This window comes from Fulmarus glacialis, unplaced genomic scaffold (assembly GCF_000690835.1).
Source record: "Fulmarus glacialis isolate BGI_N327 unplaced genomic scaffold, ASM69083v1 scaffold23054, whole genome shotgun sequence".
NCBI lineage: Eukaryota > Metazoa > Chordata > Aves > Procellariiformes > Procellariidae > Fulmarus > Fulmarus glacialis.
Genome location: NW_009210193.1, coordinates 1 through 23,024, shown reverse-complemented (window position 1 = coordinate 23,024; position 23,024 = coordinate 1). Strand labels below are relative to the sequence as shown.

Below are 23,024 nucleotides of genomic sequence, written 5' to 3'. Positions count from 1 at the left end.
CAACCATGTTTTGCTTGGCCATTCAGTTCAACACAAAGAAAAATACAGAACAGGATATAAAGTGTATGAATTATCAGTTTGCAGTCTGAATGACTTCTTTAGTTCTGCATTTCAAAGGTTTCCTTTTTTTGTAGCTGCCAGTTAGTATGTTTGGAAGAAAGCCCAGATAACAGAAGACATCAGAAGTGAGGTGAGGTGAAGACAGATGGAATAAATGGGCTGAGAAGGCACAAAAATAAACTTGTCGGAAGTCGCACTGTAGTAGAACTTTTTTTTTTAAGGGAAAAGATGACTAATTTGTCCAAGACGCAAGTGCTAAAAACAAGTCTGTAAAAGAAAACCAAAACAACAAAAAACCAAACCCAAACCAAAAAAAACCAACACAGCAGGAGGAACAAATACTTTTCCATAACAGCAGCTAACAGTGAACAACGAACACCATCAGAACCACTGTTCAGATATCACTCAGCCTTCATGTTCCTGTGGCTTTTTGTTGCTATTTTACACATGCACAAACATACAGACATATTAATTTGCTGCATATAGTTGCTCTTATACTGGTAGATGAATATTACAGTCTGACTCTAGGAACCTAATTCAGCTCTGACACAGTACGGACCAAATCCTTGACAAGAACAAAGTAGCGCCGTTCCACTGCTTGGGTTAGAGCTGAGCCACTTCCAACTGGGGAAGAACCAGGGCCCATCGAACTACTTTGGCTCATGTAAGCTGAAGTCTAATTTGGCCCAAAAGCTAATACAGAGCCAGCAAACGCTTTCACACAAAGTCAAAACTATTGGGCAAGTGTTGGATGAATGCAATACTCCAAGAATACATGCAATTTAAAGAAAGAAGTGAAACAAGAATTAAATTATGAAAAATTGAGGTTTCGATGATTGCAGGAGAAAGAGCAAATGTATCTCCAAAGTGGTGTTAACTGATGCCCTCACAATGAACATCTGGCTACAGATGGCAATTCTGGAAGAGCTATAATATGCATGGAGGTGACGTAGCCTGGCTGAAGCCATGACATGGGTAAAGTAATGACATTTATGAAGAAGGAGCGTGAGGTTATTAAATATACCCACCCCACTTCTCTCAACTGCAAATAAAAATGAGAAAAACAGCTATCTTTATACAGGGAATGGCAAAAAAAAAGATAAAATTATATTTCTCATCTCTGACTTAGAAAAAAGCACACGCTTGCAAATGTATGTCAAAGCTCTTTCTCTGGATCTTTTTTTCCCCAAATATAGTGACACACCTAAGTCTAACACAGCCAAGCCCACGAGCTCCACTTCACCCAGTGATTGCAACCATTTCTTTCTGACTGCCAGTCAGAGGATGCAGGTGAGGACAGAGCAGTGCTGTGAAACTGGGACTGGGGGAAGTCCCTGGAAAACTTCCTCTGGGGTGGAAACGGGGGGTCTGATCTGACATCATCCCCTCCTCTTATGCACGCACCTACACCTGCATGAGGTGAGTGGAAAACTCTAGCAAAATGAAACATTTTTATACCATTTTGCACAAGTAAAAAGGTAGATAACAGAATACCTAAGTGAAAAATGAGCCAGGGTATGAATGCTTAAAAGCTTGGGAACTGAAGCGATTTTAGCTGGCATGGAGGGCTTTCTGCTGGGGAACAGTTGCCTGGCTAACAGTAAGCAGAGCTGGAGAAACCAGATTTGAAGGGAATGCTTCAGGTGTCTAAATGTAGGCAGGTAGTGCTTTCTAGATGTCTTAAGATATCCAAGCCATGTGCAGTGGAAGGAATGATACAGAAAATATAGACAATCCATTGACCCCTCTGGAGCAGCAGCTGGAGGCTGGAGTAACCTGAGCACATCTGGAATGGCACCAGATACCAGGCATTTAGGACCGAAGTCGCTGGTGTTTCTCCCTAAACTCAGGACTTCAGTTCTTCTCCCAACCTAAACATCGGAGATGGTCTCCCATGCTGGTTGCCAACATTCATAGACTGAGAACTAGCTGAGGATAAAAGATCAGCTGGCGAGTTTGACTTGTTGGAGGAGAACTATGACAAAGCCCTACTTAACCATGGACACGGGAGAGTAGAGAGAATATATTTCTGCCTGTTGGTAGGGTGCTTTCAAGAGTCAGAGAAGTTCTTCTAGACCAGCAGTAAGAAGTGGGAATGGGGAGGAAGGCAGCTCTGTGGGGTGAGCAGGGAAGGAGTGGAAGAGAGGACTGCTGTGGACAGCACATCATTAAGCACACGGCTTTGACTGCTACTTCAACAGGGCAGTGCCCATATCTGGGCATTAACATCCATTTCACTCACAGCCTTGTAAGCCGGTACAATGTATTTCCCCATCTCAGACATGAAGTTCCTCAGGGGAAAATTCAGAATCTGATTACCATGCAAATCCAGCTGGGATGCTGGGATGCAGCTTGCTTACTTACTTCCCCCATCCCCCAGTCCTTCCTTTCTCTGCCTAAAAATTACTTGGGTGTGCAGCCATACTTTTCCATTACCTAACATATTGCCTCTTGAAGTATGTACTACATCCCAGAAGCATTATTGGACTTGTGCAGATGGGTATACTCCCTTAGCTCTCTTTAATAGTTACAAGTCCACACCCTGAACTTGCCTATCACGTGCTGGATCAAATAGACAAGCAACATTCAGATCATGATTATGATCTGTCAATTCTTGTTGATCTTTATTTTATGATTGAGTAGTTCTGTTGACTCACACTCTTGAAAAGATCACCTTTTTCACTGGATTATTTGCATGATATTTAATTGCGATGTGTTTATTTATTTATCTATTTATTTTTAAAAGGCTAATTCTCCACAACAACTCAAAAGGTAAATTCAGGCTCAAGATTAAAAAATTGATGTGTTGTGTTCTGATTTTGCATCCTTCATGGCTTTGGCAGTTTTTTCTTAAGCAGAAGCATAAAGATATTTCCTTAAAGCCTATCTCCAGAGTGAATTGCTCATAAACCCTGCATTAATCTTTTTCACAAAGGTTACCATTAAAAAAGATCACGCTCATCCACATTACTGCATTTGGCATCCCGTAGTCCACACCAGAGTACGTTAAGCTCCACATTCTGACAATTGCTGCTAAATGTTCAGTTTTTCAACCACAACCACTGTGGGAGCCTTTTTATAATAGAGAAAATCTAAATACCACATAAAAAGATCAAAAGGTGAATCATCAACTTATCTAAATCACAGTAGCCCCAGATAAAGTCTGCCCCATTACCATAAATAGATTACCACAAGTAATGTATGGAAAGAATTGGTTGTGGAAGGAATCTCACATCCTACTGAAAATTCGGTATATACCAAACTCACCAAAATTTTTTTCAATGGTTAAAAGCTTTGCATATATTGCTATGAGTACAAGGAAACCGTTGTAAGGTATTCAGGCAGGAACAAAAGAAAATACAGGCACTTAATAGCTTTGCTGTTGCCTACCTCCTCTACCATTTTGCAAATTTCACTACCTTTACATATATTATTTTAACTCCAACACATATAGTGCAAACAGATTTAATCCTAAAGGCATTTGCAGCTTGAATTTCCTACACAGGGATCGTAAATCTAGAATGGGAAGCCTGAAATCGTTAAAGTCACATATTTATAAAATCATATTCAATTAGGTTAAAAAAGTGCAATTTCTGTCATCATGTCATAAAAAGATGTGTTTTTCTCTCAGATCTACTATAAAGAAAAGCTCCCTATATTGTTACAGATAGAGGCTGTTTTCAATCAGTTACAAGGAGCAATCCAATTACTGGATGGTTTAGTGCAGTAACTGACTCCAGACTAATTTAATTTCTTTAGGTCTCTAAAGATCAATTGATCTGATTGTTTCCCTCCCCAAAGGCTGTTTAGGAAAAAGCAGGCTTAAATACCTGGAAATGAAATACAAAGCTCTGTACACTTTCACACAACTTAGGTCATTCGGAAAAGCTGGAACTCGCGATAAATGAGTGCTCTCTTGGCCCTAACATCACAGGATGCTTTACAGGAGACCATTAGGATCACCGCACCGCGCTGCAGATTATGCATGCACGCGCTGCACGCAGGCCTGCTTAGCAAGCAGCGCGTGGAAGGTATTTTCACAGCTTCTAGATAAATATTCAATTTTCGAGAGCTGTGCAAATATGCATTTGGCCTGCATAGTCTTTTGCCTGGCAAATAAATATTTTTCTCAGACGGTGATCGTATAGGAATAACTAAGTTTCCAACTAGACCGAGCAAGAGTCATGCTGTACTATTCAATGTATCACCTATATCTTACAATGCATGTCGCGATGGACATGAAGCAAGAAATTCTTCCTGTTGTCATATCTCACTTTGCTATTTCTTTTGCTTTATATCAGATTTCTTTAAGCAATTTTGCTGGCCCTAAGATGAAAACTGTAGAACCAGTGGGCACTCAGAGAATTACATTCTCACCTGCCTGAATATTTTGATGCTGGAACTGAAAAAAAACCCTTGGTATTTCTGGACCATATCAGATATCTTAGGAAATTCTCAAAGTCTCTTACCAGCCCTCTTGTGTGTTGCACTTTTACTATCTCATTACCTGATGTGTTGTGCAGCAGGTTTTGTTTTTCTGAATACTGTTTTAACCTGATCGGGGCTAAGCTTTCCCATTTAAGTCAAAATAAGACCTTACCCAAACCTGGACTCTCAAATCCAGAGTTTTAATGTCATTTCAATACTTTTCACACTCTGTTTCTTGTATTTATTGTAGGTTTCACATTTGGCTACCTTATCTTTCACAGCAACGTTCGTGCCTGGGCTAAGCTCCCTGCTTCAGGCTCTATTCTTACGCTTATCAATAAACAAAAGGGCACTGCAGTTTATGCTCCGCATTTCTGACTCCATGCCATGTGCTGTTATAATAAGATGTCCTCTGGAAAAATTCCCTTCATATCCAGCACCACGATAGTTGGTTCATCTGCACAGAGGTAACCAAGTTTTTCTCCCAGCTTATCTATTCAGACTCTCTCAGCCCTTGCAAAGCTGTGTCATTAGATATCGCCTGTCTGTAAAACAAGGAAACTGAAATGTGAAAAATCAAAGTCTCTTCTCTTCCTACAGGTCCTTTCTTGACAATTTATTGAATACAAAGCTGAGCTTTGGATGTTGTTTGCCTTAGTACTCTGTCAATACAGTAGGCTATGCTATTTTAATTAAACCTGCTTTGGTTTTTTTCCCCATTTTCAACTAAGACTTTCACTTAGGAAGCAATTTTTAACAACTTTGCAAGTGTGCCCTGCAGTCTACAAGCTTGCTTTCCCAAATTACTGTTCTTTCACCCAATTACTCAACGGATCACTAATGATCCAGTCACTAGTAAGGTATAAAATATACCACTGTTTCCCAGTCATGGACCTGCTTAGATTGATGTACTTTTGAAATGCTGTAAAGACTTTCTGTAGCTGTATGGATATGACTTCATTGAGCAGTTTGTCCACTATATGCACCCGTGAAAGATGATTCACAGATACATCTGGATATCTCCACATAGGAGCCTAGAGGGTTTTGGCCTCTCCAAACTTTCTTTCATGCTTGTGTGCTCATGGAAAAATTTGGATGTGCTATATCCATCTCCCGCGAGTTCTCTTCCAGCCTGAAGGACGCAGGCAGCTTAATTTGCTTCATTTGCCAAACTATTTGACACGATATCATAAAAATGTGACGCGCTGGAGAGCTACCAAGAGATTGAAGTTTATTTGCTACTCAACTGTGGGTTAATGCTTCTGTCCCTATGGCAGCAGTTGCTTATAATGAGCTGTACACACACACAAAACTCAACAGTTTCCAGATAAAGCTTTACCCTGATGCAGCCTGCAGTACAATTTTGGTGAAACAAAAATGGCATCTTTGTCGTCAGAGTGGGAGTTATGGGATTTGTCCTGATGGCAACAATTGCTGACTTCAGTGTCTGGGACTGCTGAAGTGTATTTTGGGAAGCTCCCCTCTCTCTTTTCCACTGTGTGGAGCAGTGGGGAGCTATAAAGATGTTTTTCACAGGACCATTGCCCTTGTTTCCCAGTGACCCAATTCACAGCCCTCAACAGGATTAAATGGCATGATAAGAAAAAAGCTTTTCATTCTGAAGTTGTAAAACTGACCCTCTCCCCGCTTCAAGAAGCCCCCTCAGGAAGATGAATATATCGGCCCCAAGTAGAACAGATGTCAAAACTCAAACCAGCTCTTTCTTCATAAAGTTTATAAGTATTTTTAAAGGAGGTGGAGGAGGCTTACTATATGCAACAAGATAACATTAAAATGCACAGCTTCTCAGGAGTTGAAAGGATGCTTTTCCTACAAACTCTCTCTTCTCTTTATCTTATCTGCATGGAAAGTAAACAGAAAGTCCCCATTACCTCTCGATATCAGTGAGTCTGGAAGAGTCCCGGAATCCTTTAGCAAAAGGGTTGCTGTCAATTTTCAACTTGGTTATCTGGAAACACAGAAAAAAGCAACGCAACATAAATATAGTGTTAAGGTATTGCAGTGTACAAAGTGTTAACCGATCCATCCTCCTGACTTCACTGCTAATTTTGTCCACGCTTCTTATGTGTGCGTGCACGCTGCTCTTGAGATGCTGCAAAGCTGGGGAGGCAAACCAGGGTGTATTACACACATGGCAATGGAAAGACTGAAGGGCACAGTGGGCTCAGCCTTCATGTTACCCAGAGCAGGAGGAACCCACCCGTGTACAACATTACTGCTTCCAAATACTTCAACAGCATGAATCAAGTTGTCTTTTCCATGAGCAACGCACAGCATGCTGCTAACATCTGAGCCTCGTTGGTGGAGCTGCATATCAGCTAGTATGAGCCTAAACTAGGAGCCACTGCCTGCAAACCTGAAGACCTTGCTTCAGTTTTACCCAGAGCAGGAGGAACCCACCCGTGTACAACATTACTGCTTCCAAATACTTCAACAGCATGAATCAAGTTGTCTTTTCCATGAGCAACGCACAGCATGCTGCTAACATCTGAGCCTCGTTGGTGGAGCTGCATATCAGCTAGTATGAGCCTAAACTAGGAGCCACTGCCTGCAAACCTGAAGACCTTGCTTCAGTTCAGCCCCCCCTTTTTTTTTTTTTTTACTGCAATGCAAATGCTCTCAGCCAGACCTACCAGCCATCACATAGGGGCAGTTTAGCTGTTTTTGCATTGAAAGAGGCTGAGGAGGGGAAAGAGGGAGGAAAAATGTGGGGAGAACTCAGATTTAAAGTGGCAAAGCTTGGGTTAAAGGAGTAATCCCATTAAAACCATCACAGTCCTGGAAAAATAGAGGTCTTGCAATGAAAACTCTCCTCCCTTCTTCAAATGCAGCTACAAACCTGCCCAGTGCATCCTGTCAGCCTTTGCATTCAGCCAGAGTAACCCACTGATGAGGAGTGGCTCTGCCCCAAAGCATCAGGGCTCCCCTTAACTTTGCAGTCAAACTTTTCAGGCATAGGTGGTGGCTTCCACTGTGTTTTTTTGGCAGCAGGAAAAAAATACACTATTGCCCCTGTGAAATTTTCTAGCTGTCCAGCCAAGTGAGATTTGGTGGATAAAACCTGAGACGTCATCATAATATTCAGATTTGCCAGCCATACTTCTTCCAAGAATTAAAAATAAAACTGAGTGGCAGTTGGAGCTTGATGAGGGACAATGCGGGACCTGTCCTGCAAGGCAGTGAATGCCACCAACTCTAGCTGAAGCCCATGAAAATAAACAGCTCTCAGCATTTCATACTGAGCGGCTACGTCAGCCTGGCTTTCCTCAAAAAAAGGCTGTATTGCAGAGGCCACAACCTCATTTTTAATAGCTGGCCCTCGAGCCTCAGAAAGAAAAGGGATCTTTTCCAAATCCTCAAACAATCAAATGCTCCCATCAAACAACGCTATTTCAAAATGGGGCGGCATCCTCTCCAAAATTAAAAAAAAAAAAAAAAGAGGACAACTGAACCCAGCTTTCCATTCTAAGAAAGAGGTCTTCTGGGAGGGAAACACAGAGAGGGAGGGACAGGCTTACAAAAGACAAAACCTGAGTATTTAATTACTGGTCTGCAGTATATGAACGATGTGCTGAGTGGCTGCTCCTGCGGCTGCCGCCCACCTGCTTTGCCACCCTGGAAAGCTCACTGCACCCCTGGGCTGCAGCCTTCCCTGCCCGGCATTTCGGGTCCACACAGGGGCAAGCTCTCTGGGGAAGGTCCTTGCTTTGAGGCACCACGTAGGAGGTGCTGCAGCTCACCGGTTGTTCCTACGGGCTGGTCAAACAACGTGGGACCTCGGCGTTGGCTGAGGGTTTGAGGCTGTTTCATCATGCAGGTACAACTGGTGGAAACTACCCTGACCACTACTAGCCTTGTCACAGGACCTTGCAACAGCTCAGCAAGTTGGTTATAGTCTCATCCTACTCCCAAGATATCCATAAGCCCTTGACTCATGGTGATGTTGCAGAAAGTGGCAGGTTAGTGCCTCACGTCCAGCGAATATTTTTATGGCAGCATTTTGAAAACGACCTTGAAAAAAGACGAGCTCTAACTAGTTCCATTGACTTAGATCACCAACACACCGAGCCAACTGCATTGCAGAATAATAAGGACATCTATTCATCTCTTGAGCGTATTTTCACCAATCAAACTTCCATTTTCCTAATATTAAAGATTTGGTATGACATCACAAGAGAAACTTTTTGTATCCACCGAAGCCAGATGAGACTCACAATCATTTATGACCATATTTTTCCTGAGAAACTGTCTCACAAACAATCAGAGAACATCTGCTAGAAAGCATTTTAAAATGAAATCTGACCTGCAATTCAACTCTGTGGCAGTGGTTTGACTGTTTAAATAAATGCATGCCCTTTAAATCTTAAATTATGAGATAGTTTGTTGAAAGTGTAATGTATTTAGCTTTTATCTAATAACCTCCAGAAATGTAATCAACCCCTCCTTAAAACAGTTCTGAAAGAAATGGCAAAAATGAAAAAAGGCTCCATTTTCATTAGTCATAAATAAAATGACAGCATCAACCTCTAGGGGTTCCGGAGATGTTCCATTGAGAAATCTTCCAGGACGCAATGTATGTGCTTTGGGAAGGTTAGTTTAGAAACATCTGTAGTGTAAATATCATTGGTTAACACAAATCCATCCTATTGAAATAAATTCCAGGTTTAGCTGGTTTTGTGCCTGTTACTATTTTGCTGGTTTCTACAGAAAGTTAAGTGGAAAAATCTAACCGCCTTATCCAAACATTATATTCTTGAGATTGCCAGGTGCTGAATGCATTTTCTGCAGCATTCAGATACAAACCTGAGTTTAAAATCAAAACATTCTGATATTAAAGCCTTAAAGCAGGATGTGGGGTGTGTCGTAAGGATTGACTTAATACTACTACTATTATCTTCAGAGCTTCTTTGGCCCCCTATGCAGTAGTTTGATTTTATTCATAGCATTTAAAAATTAATTACTTCTGCTTTATATTAAGAAATGCAAACTTCTTTAAATAATCCAGCAGGTACATTGACTCTGTGATGCTGCCTGCCCACATGTTTGGACAGTACTTAAATTTTTATTAACTTGGGGGAATTAGAGAGGGAAAGAGGTATTGTTTTGAAGTGCCGTAGTCATTAAGCCTTTAAAGCGGTCTGAATCGCACTGAAGGCAACAACATATTTCCACTGACTTAAATATTAAAGCCCTATCCACTGTCAAGCGGAGCCTCTGCTCTCCAATTGTTTATATACTTCCTAAAATTACTCATTAGCAATCCATTGTTATGATCTCCTCCATTTTGTATATATTATTCACTGGCATGCAAATTGAAATTCAAACATCTGGATGTAATCTGGGCAGCTTCTGAAAAGCATATCTCTGAGTGATTTCCCTTACGTTTGAGCCTTACAGCTTAATTAGTCAACTTTTTAAGCCCATGAAATCATTACGTGCAAACCAGAATATGTCTCAGCTAATGGCTCGTGGCGTGAAAGATCACTGCAAATAAGAACAGTTCCTTAATGAGCTATAATTAGAAAAGCACTAAATGATAATACGCAAACAGCTTTGTATAGGCAGAATGGAAGACAAGTTAAAGCCTCTTTCATGTCATCTTTACTCCCATGAATAATCCTTATGGCCCTCTGAAGTTAGTAGTACTACCCGTATACGTAAAGAATTACTCCTGAATATGAATTAGGTTGGTCAAGGTCACTACAGACATTGGCATGGATAGGTAGGTTATATCAGAAAGTTTCCTAGTGTAGATTGGGGAAAAGAGAGTTTTCAGCAGGGTGGGATTTAGTTAAATCCGCGGAAATTAGCAACTGTACTCACCAGTTGATTCTGGTAGGCAGTAACAGCTGTAAAAACTGTCTCCGGAAAGATTTTTTTCAGGTTTAGCAAAGAAGCCGTGTGATCCTTCTTCTTAATAATGTGGACCCTTGGCTGGTACTTGTGCATGGAGTTCAAAATGATCTGCAAGAAAGAGTGAGAAGGCACTGTCCTGAGAGGAAGGTTAACAGGACCCTCGAAGGCTATAAAACTGTAGGGGAGAAAAAAAGATCCAATTAACACTGCCGGGGAGACATCTGAAATCTAACTAGCTAGGGGTTGATTTTCAGGGCAAAGTCTCCAGCTCCTTTGGGCAGTTCCAGGAAATGAAGGTGGAAGAGCAGGCACCCCCGGAGCTGGTTTCCTCTCACTCCTACACCACTGGTGAGCACACGTTTTTTGAAGCATGAATACCTGTTCCTACAGGTGAGGTGTTTTACATACCGAAGTTGTTATTGCTAGCGTGTGCCCCAGTTTACAGGCGTCAGCTGCAAGTGTAAATATGTAACACTTGAAAACGCATGACCAAGAATCCACACTTGCAAAAATATGCAGGTGCAGAATGAAAAAAACCAGGAACCCCTCAAAAAAACAGGAAAAAATAAAACCCAACCAAAAAACCACCACCAGCAGCAGCACAAACCAGCTGACCAAAAATAAAACTCCCCAGATCCTTTTACTGTGGCAAACTGCTTCATAGATGCTCTTCACCGCAGACTACCAAAAATGAGAGCAGGGAGGAAAACCAGTACAGAACCCCAAAATGGCCAGGGTTTGCCATTTTATCCTCATTAACAATTGTTTACGAGCTCCCAAAATAATTCTAAACCTAATGTACCAACTAACCAATTTCAACGTTCACTGGAGTCAAACCAAGAGTCCCACTTGCTTCGGTTAGCACTGGCTGGAGGCCTGTTTGGCTGCCTCTAACCACAGTATTACAATATAAGAATTAAATACAGAGCTCGGCTCGCACCAGTCCTTGTTTTGGATATAATCACAGTCACAAGACAAAATTGGCAATGGTGTGGGTGGTTCTATTTTGCAGGGGCCATAACGACGTTACAGCCAGCTCTGTACATCTGGAATAGCTAATGTGCATTCCTCGGGAAACGTTAACTTCAGCTGAAACACAGCAGAAGTGGTGCAGTATTTCATGCTAACTCAGTCAATGAGAAAGGTTGCACGTTGCATTGGAGTAGGGAGCTTAGCCATGGCTTTGCCATGGCTAAAATTTCCATCAGCGTTTTCTTCGCTGCTCTTTCTTGGCCAAATATTGCTATGATTCACACTGTGACTTTGGGGGGTTGTGCTGCTTTTGGCTGGGGTAGAGTTAATTTTCTTCATAGTAGCTAGCATGAGGCTATGTTTTAGATTTGTGCTGGAAACGTTGTTGATAACACAAGGATGTTTTAGTTACTGCTGAGCAGAGCTTACACAGAGCCAAGGCCTTTGCTGCTTCTCACCCCACCCCACAGTGAGCAGGTTGGAGGTGCATAAGAAGCTGGGAGGGGACACAGCTGGGACAGCTGACCCCAACTGACCAAAGGGATATCCCATACCGTATGACGTCATGCTCAGCATATAAAGCTGGGGGAAGAAGAAGGAAGGGGGGACGTTCGGAGTGATGTTGTTTGTCTTCCCAAGTAACCGTTACATGTGATGGAGCCCTGCTTTCCTGGGGATGGCTGAACACCTGCCTGCCAATGGGAAGTAGTGAATGAATTCCTTGTTTTGCTTTGCTTGCATGCACAGCTTTTGCTTTCCCTATTAAACTGTCTTTATCTCAACCCATGAGTTTTCTCACTTCTACCTTTCCGATTCTCTCCCCCATCCCACTGGTGGGGAGTGAGCGAGGGGCCGTGTGGTGCTTAGTTGCTGGCTGGGGTTAAACCACTACAGGAGTGCACACAGCAACAAGAAAGTCATTACAGTGATGGGGAACCATCGTCCTGAAAGTGTTGCATGTCCGCTTTTACCAGCTCAGGTCCTTTCTCAAGTCATTTCACCATTTTATATATGCACACACACAACGGCCATTGACCTTGCCGTTAATATCCTCAACACTTTTCCCTCTCTTTGTAAAATTTTGTCTTACCAGCCTAGTCATTTGGGCTGCTCTAAGCAGCTGGAAAAGACATTTTAAAGGACAGTGCATGGATGGTGATGAGCTTACTGAGGAGTCAGCCCACAGAGCTCGGCGCTTCCCATTGCCTTTCACGGCCGCGATATCCACACCAAGGCATTACATCTGAGCAGCAGCCGAGCGGAAGGAGGAAAAAGCTGTGATGGAGCAGCTCCCACACATGCCCTTTTCCTTCATTCCTCTGTGAACTCAAATTGTGATAAAGAAACTCCATTTTTCAAACAAGACCACGTAATCCTTTATGAAAGTTTTCCGAAACCAAAAGTGCACATGGATAACATCCCCTGCCACGATGCTCTACTCGCGCCTTCCCACCAGAGGCAAGTCGGGTCATTCAGGTACAAAACAAGTACCGCATGTAGCCAGGAGGTCACAAAAGACCCATGGCCAAGGTTAAGGTCACAGTTTCCTTTTTGTGAGGGTCTGTGTATGTAGTGCTCCATCTGCATCCCCGCACAGGCTGCCGATGTTGCAGTACTCACATTCAAGTCAGCAGGATACTGCACAAAGATACCCCTTAATAACTTCTTATGTTAGGACCATCAAAACAGCCTAAAGGAGTTAGATACACAGGGTGCATCTCACAGAGCAGCCCCCAAGGGCGGTCTCAAAGTCCAAGCAGTCCCCTCCCTGCGTGGTGTAGCTATCAGAAAATCCCTGATGCCAGCTCTGCGATACTCAGGCTGGTGTGCCCCGAGAGAGAAACATCAGGTGCGCGTATACTTTTGGCAGACTCCTGGCACATGCTTACTGGCAGTACAGCATGGTCACAGGCCCCCAGCCATCACATCTGCCTCTGTGCTGACAGCCTGTGGCAGGGGAGATGACCAGGATCCGTCCTTACAGGATCCTGCTTGCTGTAAGGTCAGGCAGGTTTGTAGGCATCTGGCTCCCACTGGCTACAGACCGGTCACCAGAGGCAATCTGGATGCCAGCTGCAAAATCCCTGAGGTGACTTTGAATTCAGGAACTCTGCTGTGAATGTGGCTTCCACATTCACCAAAGAAGAGTGTTACCAGGCAAAGTTTGCTTTCTAAAAGCGTGGAGGTTCCTAACTTCTGCCAGGTTGACTGTAAAAAAACCACCTGGGCATACCTCCCTGTGGCTATTCTGAAACCCCTGCTTTCACAGTTCCTTGTTGGCCATGTTCACACCTTTGTGTTTGCTGTTGCAAACATTCGTGTGTTTGAGTTTTGCTATCATAAATGCCAGAAAAGCAATTACGATAATGTATACACTCATGGTTCACCTCACCATAAACCAGAAACGATGCCACCCCAACTAAGTTCAACCAAAAGTCCTAAAAGAAGCAGCCTGTGTGAAAAACATCACCAGAGATCTGGAAAAAAAATCATGTTCATAAGTGTTCCACAACCAGAAAAATGGGAATTACTTGCTTGGCTGTAAAAATCCAGAGACAGGAGCCATTTCCTTCCTCTGGTAAGGATATCTGAAAGTGTTTCCATGGAGCAAGCTGTATGTCATGCACACAGAGATAAGACTTCTGCCTGATGCTTGGGGAGAATATGTACATAGCTATGGGGTTATGCACGCTGCTGAAGATACACAAGCAGAGACGCTTGCCAACTCCAAAAGGAATAAAAGAAAACAAACAAATGCCTCTCTTCCCTTCAGATTCCTTTTCAGGAAATGAACCACCCTACAAATAAACCACCGCAATTACCTTAACGGCCAAAACTGTCTTCTGGAGGATGGAGAAAGCAAGCAACTAGAACAAACTGGAATCAGGTTGGATCCAGCTTCTCTACCTATAACTAGTATTCAAATGCGTCTTTTAGGTCATTAAAACTTCCTCAGGAACCAACATGCCTTACCAAACATAATTAAGATTTTAGCAGGTCAATTAAAAAGATCTCGTCAGTGAAGAACGGCTCTTTCAAACTGCAGGGAGAGGTTTCGGGAGGCATTTCAATTCTCTCCTTCTCTTAGTACACAGGAGCTGGGAAATGCCATTGGCCATAGCACAGTGAGCCCTTCTTAAAGGCTCCAGAGAATGAATTTCTTCCTTAATTCTACTGAGCATCCAATGATGGTATTTACATAGCTTCAATAAGGCAGCACATAAAACCTGACACCCTAATTTGGAACATAAAAAACCACAAAACATTAAAAAGCAATGCTCCGTGGAGGCGTAACACCTGTCACGCAAATCTCAACACGGGATCAAGCCTTCAGGGCTTATTCTTAACTGAACCTGCAAAACTTTCCATCGACTTCAGCTGTCCAAAGCCTTCACATAAAGAATGGGATCCACCTCTGCCGCTTCTTGGAAAGTTAATCGGGAGGCCACATCTCAAACGCTACGGATCATTTTCTCCCACTGCCTGTATTTGAGACGATTACGTCTTCTTGCTCTGTCACATGTCTCTGTTCCCGACAGCTTCTCAGACCTACTTCTTTTTTATACTCATCTGGGCTTCTGGGAACTGCACTGCTCCTAACTAGTTTGCAATATACTGCTGCAAGCCCTTTATTAGAGGCACACATGGCCCCTGTTATGATGAAAAATGCTTCTTTTTAAATGCGCACGTATACTGCTCTATCATCACTCGGTGATAGAGCCCACAAATCTTCAGCTTTGCCCTTCTACAGATTACAAAATAAAAGAGAGGAAGAAAAAAAAAAAGACATTCTCCGCTAGTCAGGAAGGGAACAACGGTGGGAACCAGATTCAAGAAAAATATACCCACAGACGGATCTTTACAAAAGAACAACACAGAGGCATCTATCTGGGCTTTCTTTTGTTTTGGTTTTGGGTTTTTTTTTTAACTACTTTTGTTGTTGTTGTTTCCAGGATGTATTTTAAATGATCATGGCTGTGGTTCAATTCTTAGGTCTTGAAATGAGTAAAAAATTCTCTTTCGCATGAGAAGCATTTGCACAGAACACAGCTCAGACAAACAGCCACTGTCTCACACAGTCCGAAAAGGCAATAAATAGCACATTAGGGGAGGGATTTCTGACACTGCGTATGCCACAATTATTCAGCTTTACAGGTTAGTTACTCCTACACATGCTTCAGAGTTCAAAATCACTCCTCTCTTCCCAACACCTCATTTACTAACACTGCCTTTACGCTCGTTCTTCTTAACTGCCCCGTTCTCAGCCAGCAACCCCTTAAAATCCGTCCCCCTGCTCCTTCAGCCTTCCCCCGGGGAGCCGCTGAGCCCAGAGACAGCACTTTTAGCTCTTCCTTTGCAATTTGGAGGCGCTACCGAGCCGTTCCTGCACTTTACAGGCATTTTTGGGGAAGGGACAGGATGAATGACACTTTTTCTTATCATCTACCATTAGACAGTCAGGTAGCTAAAGGAGTTGTCCCCGCTGATGGAGCACAGCGGGAGACCATGGCCAGCAGCTCTGCACGCTATTTACCACCTTCCAGCCTCAGGGCTTGTGACAACAAACTGGTACTGATCAGAGCTGGGACCCGTTTCCTTTAGACACCCAAGTCCACCCTGTGGCACCTTGACTTGCAGGTAGCCTACAGTTATTTCAAGGGCAACTGAGGCACACATTTTTATAATTCAATAGCCCTTGCTTTGGTGTCACATCAGTATTTTCTGCTGACCCTGTGCCCATGCTGCATTGACTCTGGAAGTACAAGAGCTCTTATTGATGGACCCAACAGGTTGCCTGTAACGAGGGGGAGCTTCTAAGCATACATGGAAAAGCATGTGAGCTTGCTAGCCGGTGCACGTGGCAGAGCATACTGTCCCAAGTCACAGGAAAATGCGGGCAAACGCACGACAAAAAGCTCACCTGCCTCCCTTCTCTCCCTCACTTTGATGCTCAGCTCTACCCTGAACTTGTCCCCAGTGGATGTCCTGCCTCTGATGGTGGTAAGAGCATAATTCAAACACTTGTGTTGACCTGGGCTCTACCTTATGAAAGGTAAAAAACCTGATTTCTGAAGTCACCTGTTCCTCTACAACAGAGATTAAAACCCAACATGTTTAAGGTTCACACAGCATCCTCCTCCACTGTGGTACGAAGGGCTGGCCAAGAGAGGTGTAAGGTCGGGGCCACGGCAGCCTTTCCCCATCGCAGTCTCTCTCCCGCAAGCTTAGCCCTGTGGCACAAGCAAGCGATTCTCCTGTGGTGGTTCCTTCACCCTTTCCCGCAAGGAGGGCTACTCACGTGGCCGTGCTGATCCAGCTCGTTGTTGGTGAGTTTGACTTTTTCGAAGGACACCATCTGCTTCAGCAGTTGCTCTCCCGTGAACGGGGAGTCGGGGTGCACGTACAACCTAAAAAACAGGGAAAAGGCCTGCTCATAAAAAAATCTCACCTCTTGGCTTGTGCGTGGGCAACACTTCCATATGAATTTAAAAAGCCCATAGTATCTTGCTTTCGGGATATGAGGTGGTTTCATGGATGTGGATTTCCTGAGCGCTTAGGGTAATACAGAGCTGCTACTCAAACAAGACATAAACAATCTCCCCCAAATTAATGAACGCCTGAAATATGACCATTAATGAAAGACAGTAAAGCAGATGACTTGAGTTGCTTAATTCACTGGAACATAATGAAGAATCCGATGTCCAAGTGCTAGATTGCTCTCTAACCATACCTATTATTTTATGTAGTTATCTGAAATGGAGACATTAACTAACATTCGCTGTTGTGTCTTTTCCCAAATGAAAAATTGATCATGTCTTTCCCCACAGCTGTACTAACAAGCACTTAAAATAACAATGACTACAACTCCAAGAGAAAAAACATGGTGTCATTAGAGAGATAATGGGGGAATGTAGATAAAAATGCATTTTTCTTTATATGTAACATTAAGCCGTGATAATGATTTTAACCTGCACTCGATCACACGTTAGCTGTGGTGACGGCTGTTTATAAGAGGTTGAAGGCTGCAGTCCAGCACAGTGGTCTGACATGAAAAAATTAATTGCAGCTCTGTAATTAACAATCCACCACTTGGGAAATTAAGCAGAAGAAAAGGAAGCACAGAAGACATGTAGATACAATGATATATACATTATGACTAGACTAATTACAAGTGCCAGGCTATTTAAAAACAATGGTTTTATAGGAATAATGTATTGCTGAAAATTATTTAACTGAAATGTTCTTTTGTGATAGTGAATTAAGAGCTGAACTAGACCTTCAGCTAGTGCAAACCAGACTAGTTCTGCTTCTGTCAATGTTGGTTATCACTTGCTGAGGGCCTGACTCTCATTTTGGGTGATGTCTTTGGCCACACAGATGGATTTCTTCCATTAGACGGGTGGGGCAGCGCTGAGATGCCGGGTTAGAAGATAAACGTTTTTTGTTGGTTAGGCAAGAAGAGAATGGAAAAACCACTAAACGATGGGGCGTAACTCTCTGATAGACAACGCTGATCCCTAATCAAGGAATGCCCATACTAAAGACGCCAGGGAGCAGAGCTCTGTTGCTCAAAGAGGAAGGAGATTTGATCTTGCACTCTCCGTTTTTGCCAGCAGAATCCCCAAGACACAGTGAAACTAAAGTTTTACCAGCACAGCTCGCTTCAGATGTGCAGGATGTTTTCCTTACATTGATCCAAAGCACAGCTTGGCTGGTATAGCTATGTCCACGGGAGGGATGCTGAGCCAGGGTTCGTGTCGCAATAAAATATTCCTAGCATACAGGCGCCCTCACTGCTATCGACTCTGTTGATTCCACTGCAAGGCTCATGAAAAATTATGATGTATCTGAAAACCCAAGACCTGGAATCCTGTTATGTCGAAAGAATTTTACCTCTCATTAAAACTAACTTTGCCTTCCTGTAAAAAACTGTGAAAATCTCAATCTTTAAAGCCCTGAATTAGAGAAGGCAAAACAAAAAGTGTCCCAAACATGTCCTGCAATTTTTCAGCCAGTCTTGTGATTTTTTTTTTTTTTTTGGAGCCTGACTCCTAATTTTGAATGTCTGGATAGGTAATAATGTTTACTGTGATCACAGAGTGTCAGGCTCAGCAAGGTTTGGCTAATCGGGACCAAAAAGCCAAACTATTTCAAATATGTGCTGGGGAATGAGTAAAGATCTTCATGTGTCTAAAAGCTGAGCACAACTGTTTTATACCATAGCCGGTTAATGCTTGGCACTGCTTTCAAACTACGAAGTGCCTGGATGTTAGCAGAGCGCTAACGGGAAAGTCACTGCAGGATGGGCACCTGAATATTGGTTACATAAATGTATTAATAGACCTTGCTTTTCTTTACTGATTTGCTACACGCCGTCGATCCCACTGCAACACGTGGTTCCGCCTGGTGAACTATACCTATTCACACACTTTTCCTACAGCCTGAGCTTGTACGCCCTGGAGAAGAGGGTTGAAAACTAGACGTGTCGCCCTCTGAAGTAGAAGTCGTCGACGAGACCGTGAGCGCACGCAAGCAAACGGGTTAGAGAAATAAACGCGCGCATTCCAGCGCGGCACACGAGGCTCCCCCAGAAGTTCGCGTGGGCTCTGCTGCCTAAGGCCGGCCAGATGCAAGGGGCTGCTCGCTTCAATTCGCAAAGGCTGTGAGAACCATATTTGGATGTGAATTTGCTCCACAGTATATAATATTTCGTGATATACGCAAGGTTTGTGTACTGCTTCCTTCTTGCGTATTTTGGAGTGCGACACCACTCTCCTATTTAGTTTAAGAGTTGGTCTGGTCCTACAAGCCCTGTGCATACTGCTTTTAATTACCTTTATGTCTCAAATAATTTGCAAGATATAATACCTTTTAAAGGTTTCCTACCTAGAGTTCTCTGTAAGTGCGTAAACACTATAACTTCATTAAACAAATGATTGTAGCCAAATACAGTAAAAAAAAAAATTAAAAAAAAAACAACAAAAAAAGACAGACTTTTTAGTGAAAGAAAGGAGGTGAAAAAGGAAGAAGAGCGAATAAAGGTGCATGCTGAAACTTATTAAACTGATGTGTCACACAGCCTTAGCAATTTGGAAGAACAAACATAAAATATCACATAGGAATTCTATCCCCAGATAGCACTTTAGAAGATTTACAAAAGACTCTCTGAAAAGTATTTTTATTTAAGTGTTCATTGCAACATAAACTTGTCTTAAACGTTGACGGCAGGAAGACAGGGATAAAACTGTTTTTTGTAGAAAGTTCCCTGAAGGGCTAATCTTTCAAACAGAATCACAGAATACTTATTAATTTTAAAAAAAAAAAAAAAAAGCTGTCTTAGCGTTGAAAGTTATTTTTATGGTGGAAAGAGCAAAACACCTAACGGGTTCGATCCTGCAAAGTCTTACACCCCTGCATAGCGTGACTCCTGAATAATTCCCCTGATGCCGTTGTGCTTGTGCAGATGCAGGCAGCGATGTGCGTGGGGAGTTAGCACCTTGGTACTAGCGCCCAGACGCTAAGCATGCCTATGCTCCCCTCTGACACTCCTCAAGCGAGGAGAGCTAAAACCATGTGTTTGGAGGACAAGGAATCATGAGTGATAACTTCATTAAGGGCTCCTGTTACCAGAGCAGGACCAAACCCGTTTCGTGATGGGAGGAGTACTACTTTTAATCTGTTTGAGCAAGACTGAGGCTCCCACCTCAAAAGATGCATTAACACTCCAGAAAAAGCATTAGTAATGCAAACATCGGCACACTGAACCTCTCGACATCCTTTTTCTCAACCAAACAGGAGCAAAAGAAGCAGAAAGTGCATAAATGTATATGTAAGTACCGTTCATACATGTGCCTGTGCTATGACCAATGGTCTTTTGGCTAGGCACCCTGAAAATGAAACAGGAAAGGTACACGTCTGTACGTAGGGGGAAAACATCCTGAAAATGAAATAGCACAGGTATACATTTGCACATAGGGGCACTGACTCGATGAGGACCTTAAAGAGCTACCACAGTACGATGATAATAAATACTAAACTCCAAGAAGGTTTGACCCCAGCTCTAAAACAGTCAGTAGGGCAGTTGCTAATTATTCCAAGGATCAATCTCTTGTCTTACGCTCTTCTATTTCCTCACTGAACTGGTCTGTGCCAGATATTGTGAATTAGCCGTCTATTTAAAAGTATCCCAAAAGGCACTTGAACAGAAAAATAAGAAGGGGAGAACCCTTCCTTAAAACTATTTCTGTCCTTCCCTTATTTCTTCTTTTGATGCTGACTCTTTTGGAGCAGGATCCATGTTTTTTCTTTGGGTTTTGATCAGTGCCTATTACAATACGTCAAATGAAGCCCTCAGACGTTAACCACATTGCAAGAAGGAGTTTTTGGCCATGAAAACAAAGCCGACATAACTCCTAGGTTGCTGTCTTTAATCACAGCTTCTCTGCATGCGCTTTTTGTTTGTTTACTTCCCTGAGCCGCCTTCCAGAGATCAGCAGTCAGCAAGATTTCAGTCAAACTATTTATATGAGGAAAGCGTGCAGGATTTGGTCCGTATACTCACATACAAAAAAAAAGGTGCTTCCATTTCTTGTGTTTCACTTCTAATTTCTGACTCTGTAAGAAGCAAGTTCCTAACCCCGGGCTAAGCCACCTGGAGCGGATCTGTGTGCCTGCGCAGAGCCCTCCACGAAAAGTTTCTTTGAAGCCAGAGAGGCATTCACGTTATTTCCATATCTCCGGCTCTGACTCAGCAAAGCCGTTCGACATGTGCTTCGGTCTTACGGGACTTGGGGACTTAAGTAGACACTGAAGTGCTGGGCTGAATACGATGAAGTGTGGGTCTGCACTGAAGTGCCCTCCTACCGTACAGCCTAGTGCTGTAGCCTCAGTTTCCCCATGCTGAAAGGAGTCAATCATTAACCACATTAACAGAATGATTTTAGAAATTATTTTTCTACAGCATTTTGTTTCTGTATAGAAAAGGGGGGGAATTTACTTGATTTTTTCCTAACGTCTCAGAAAATGTCATGATTTCTTAACAAAAATAAAATAGATCTCTGTGCTGTAGAACTGATCCGTACTTTGCTTGCTGTCTAACAGATGACTAAAAGCAAGAATAAAATTATTGGTTAGCAAACGCTGGATATGTTATCAAGAAATAATATCATTTCAAGCATAAACAGCACTGTAATGTAGTATTTCTACTTGGACTTGGCTGGTGGTGCTTGCATTGCTTTAAATTATGAGGTCAAAAACCCAAGAGACAAATCAATATCTTTTTTTTTATATAAAGCTTTCTTATCTGAATTGAGGCAAACTTCATTTAAAAAAAAAAAAATATATAAAAGAGTCTTTAGCCAAATCCTGCATGCCTTGGAACATTCAGTATAAATCAAACCTCAAGCAGAGATTTGAGGCCCGATTCTGCACCACAGAAAATCAGAGTTTTGCAATCAACTTTGTTGAACACGGACTCAAAGTCTCAGAGCACTGTTTGCAAACAGCGTGAAAAGATTAATAGCAGTTATTTCTTGAAGGAAAATAAAATAAAAAGTAAAGAAAATAAAAGAAAGACCAGCAGTAAAAATCTACAAACCTTGCAGGGAGCGGAGGGTCAGCTTTTCCAGCCACTAACCAGGAAGACCTGTGGTAGGCATATCTATATCTTTTATTGTCCACAGGAACTATATCCATTAACACAATATACTTGGCTTCAGGATCCACTCCTGAGAAGGAAACCCTGATCGTAGGAAACATTCTCCTGAAATAAAGGCAAATCAGAAAATAAATACGTGGATGGAGAACAGAAATGAGAGAGCTTCTGAAAAGCTGCTAAAATTAAGAATTATATTTAAACCACCTGAAAAAAATTAAAGCATCTGTTGATTCTGCTTCAGCATGATAGAAGTTAAATCCTGTGTATGCACAGAAAAGTGCAGCTTAAAATCAGAACGATTTTTTGGAAGCAAAAAGAAAAAAGGGTAAAAGTGAAAAAGAAGAAAAGTACTTTTGCCTGTTAGTTAAAAGTACACAATGATTTCTGGAAATAGTTGTACCTAAGGTACGTAAGTCCTTAGAAACATGGATTTTTTTTTTTTTTTTTAAATGGGATCCGTACTAGTGTTAGGGAAATGTTGCAGAAATTATTTCCTTTAATATTCTCACATATTTTAGATGCATGTTCTTTTAAGCCTGCTCGCGATATTTCTGAGAGGAATTTTCAAAACTAAACTTTCTTTTCTTCACTTAAATTTTGGCAAAACGCAACTTTAAAATGTAAGGTTTTGCCATAGACCAGAAATAAATAACTTTAAACAGTTTAAAATTTTGAACTTCAAATTACAGGTTTTATACGTACTTTTTAGAATTATTTTTTAAAACACATGCTGGTAGAGCTCGCCAGTTTGAAAAAAAATCATCAGGGAACTACATTAATAACAAGTAACTTTGGGGATTACAAAACCCGACAAGACATTTGCCTCCTGCAGACCGCATTTGACTGACCCAAACCTCAAAAGCTTTGCTGAAGAAACGGCATGGTTTGAGGTGACGAGAAAGCCTGGGATTCTTTTGCACATTATTTGCAACCGAGAGAAAAGCAAACCAAACCCAGCCCCGACTGACTGACGTCCCCACGACCCCGCATTTCCCCGTGGCTGTACCAACCCGGCCCCGCAAAAATCACC

The 23,024-nt window shown here is 42.4% G+C and overlaps 1 protein-coding gene across 1 annotated transcript in view; it reads right to left on the bottom strand.

The window, feature by feature from the left end:
• TBX20 (T-box 20) overlaps window positions 1–22,099 on the bottom strand; it is a gene marked incomplete at its 5' end in the record, with an annotated part of 31,778 nt that extends 9,679 nt beyond the window's left edge. The window contains 4 exons of the mRNA XM_009577106.1: window positions 6,381–6,457; window positions 10,333–10,473; window positions 16,637–16,745; window positions 21,935–22,099. Of these exons, the coding sequence (XP_009575401.1) occupies window positions 6,381–6,457; window positions 10,333–10,473; window positions 16,637–16,745; window positions 21,935–22,099 (492 nt within the window). The remainder of the gene's footprint in view (window positions 1–6,380; window positions 6,458–10,332; window positions 10,474–16,636; window positions 16,746–21,934) is intronic.
• Between the last annotated feature and the right edge of the window lie 925 nt (window positions 22,100–23,024).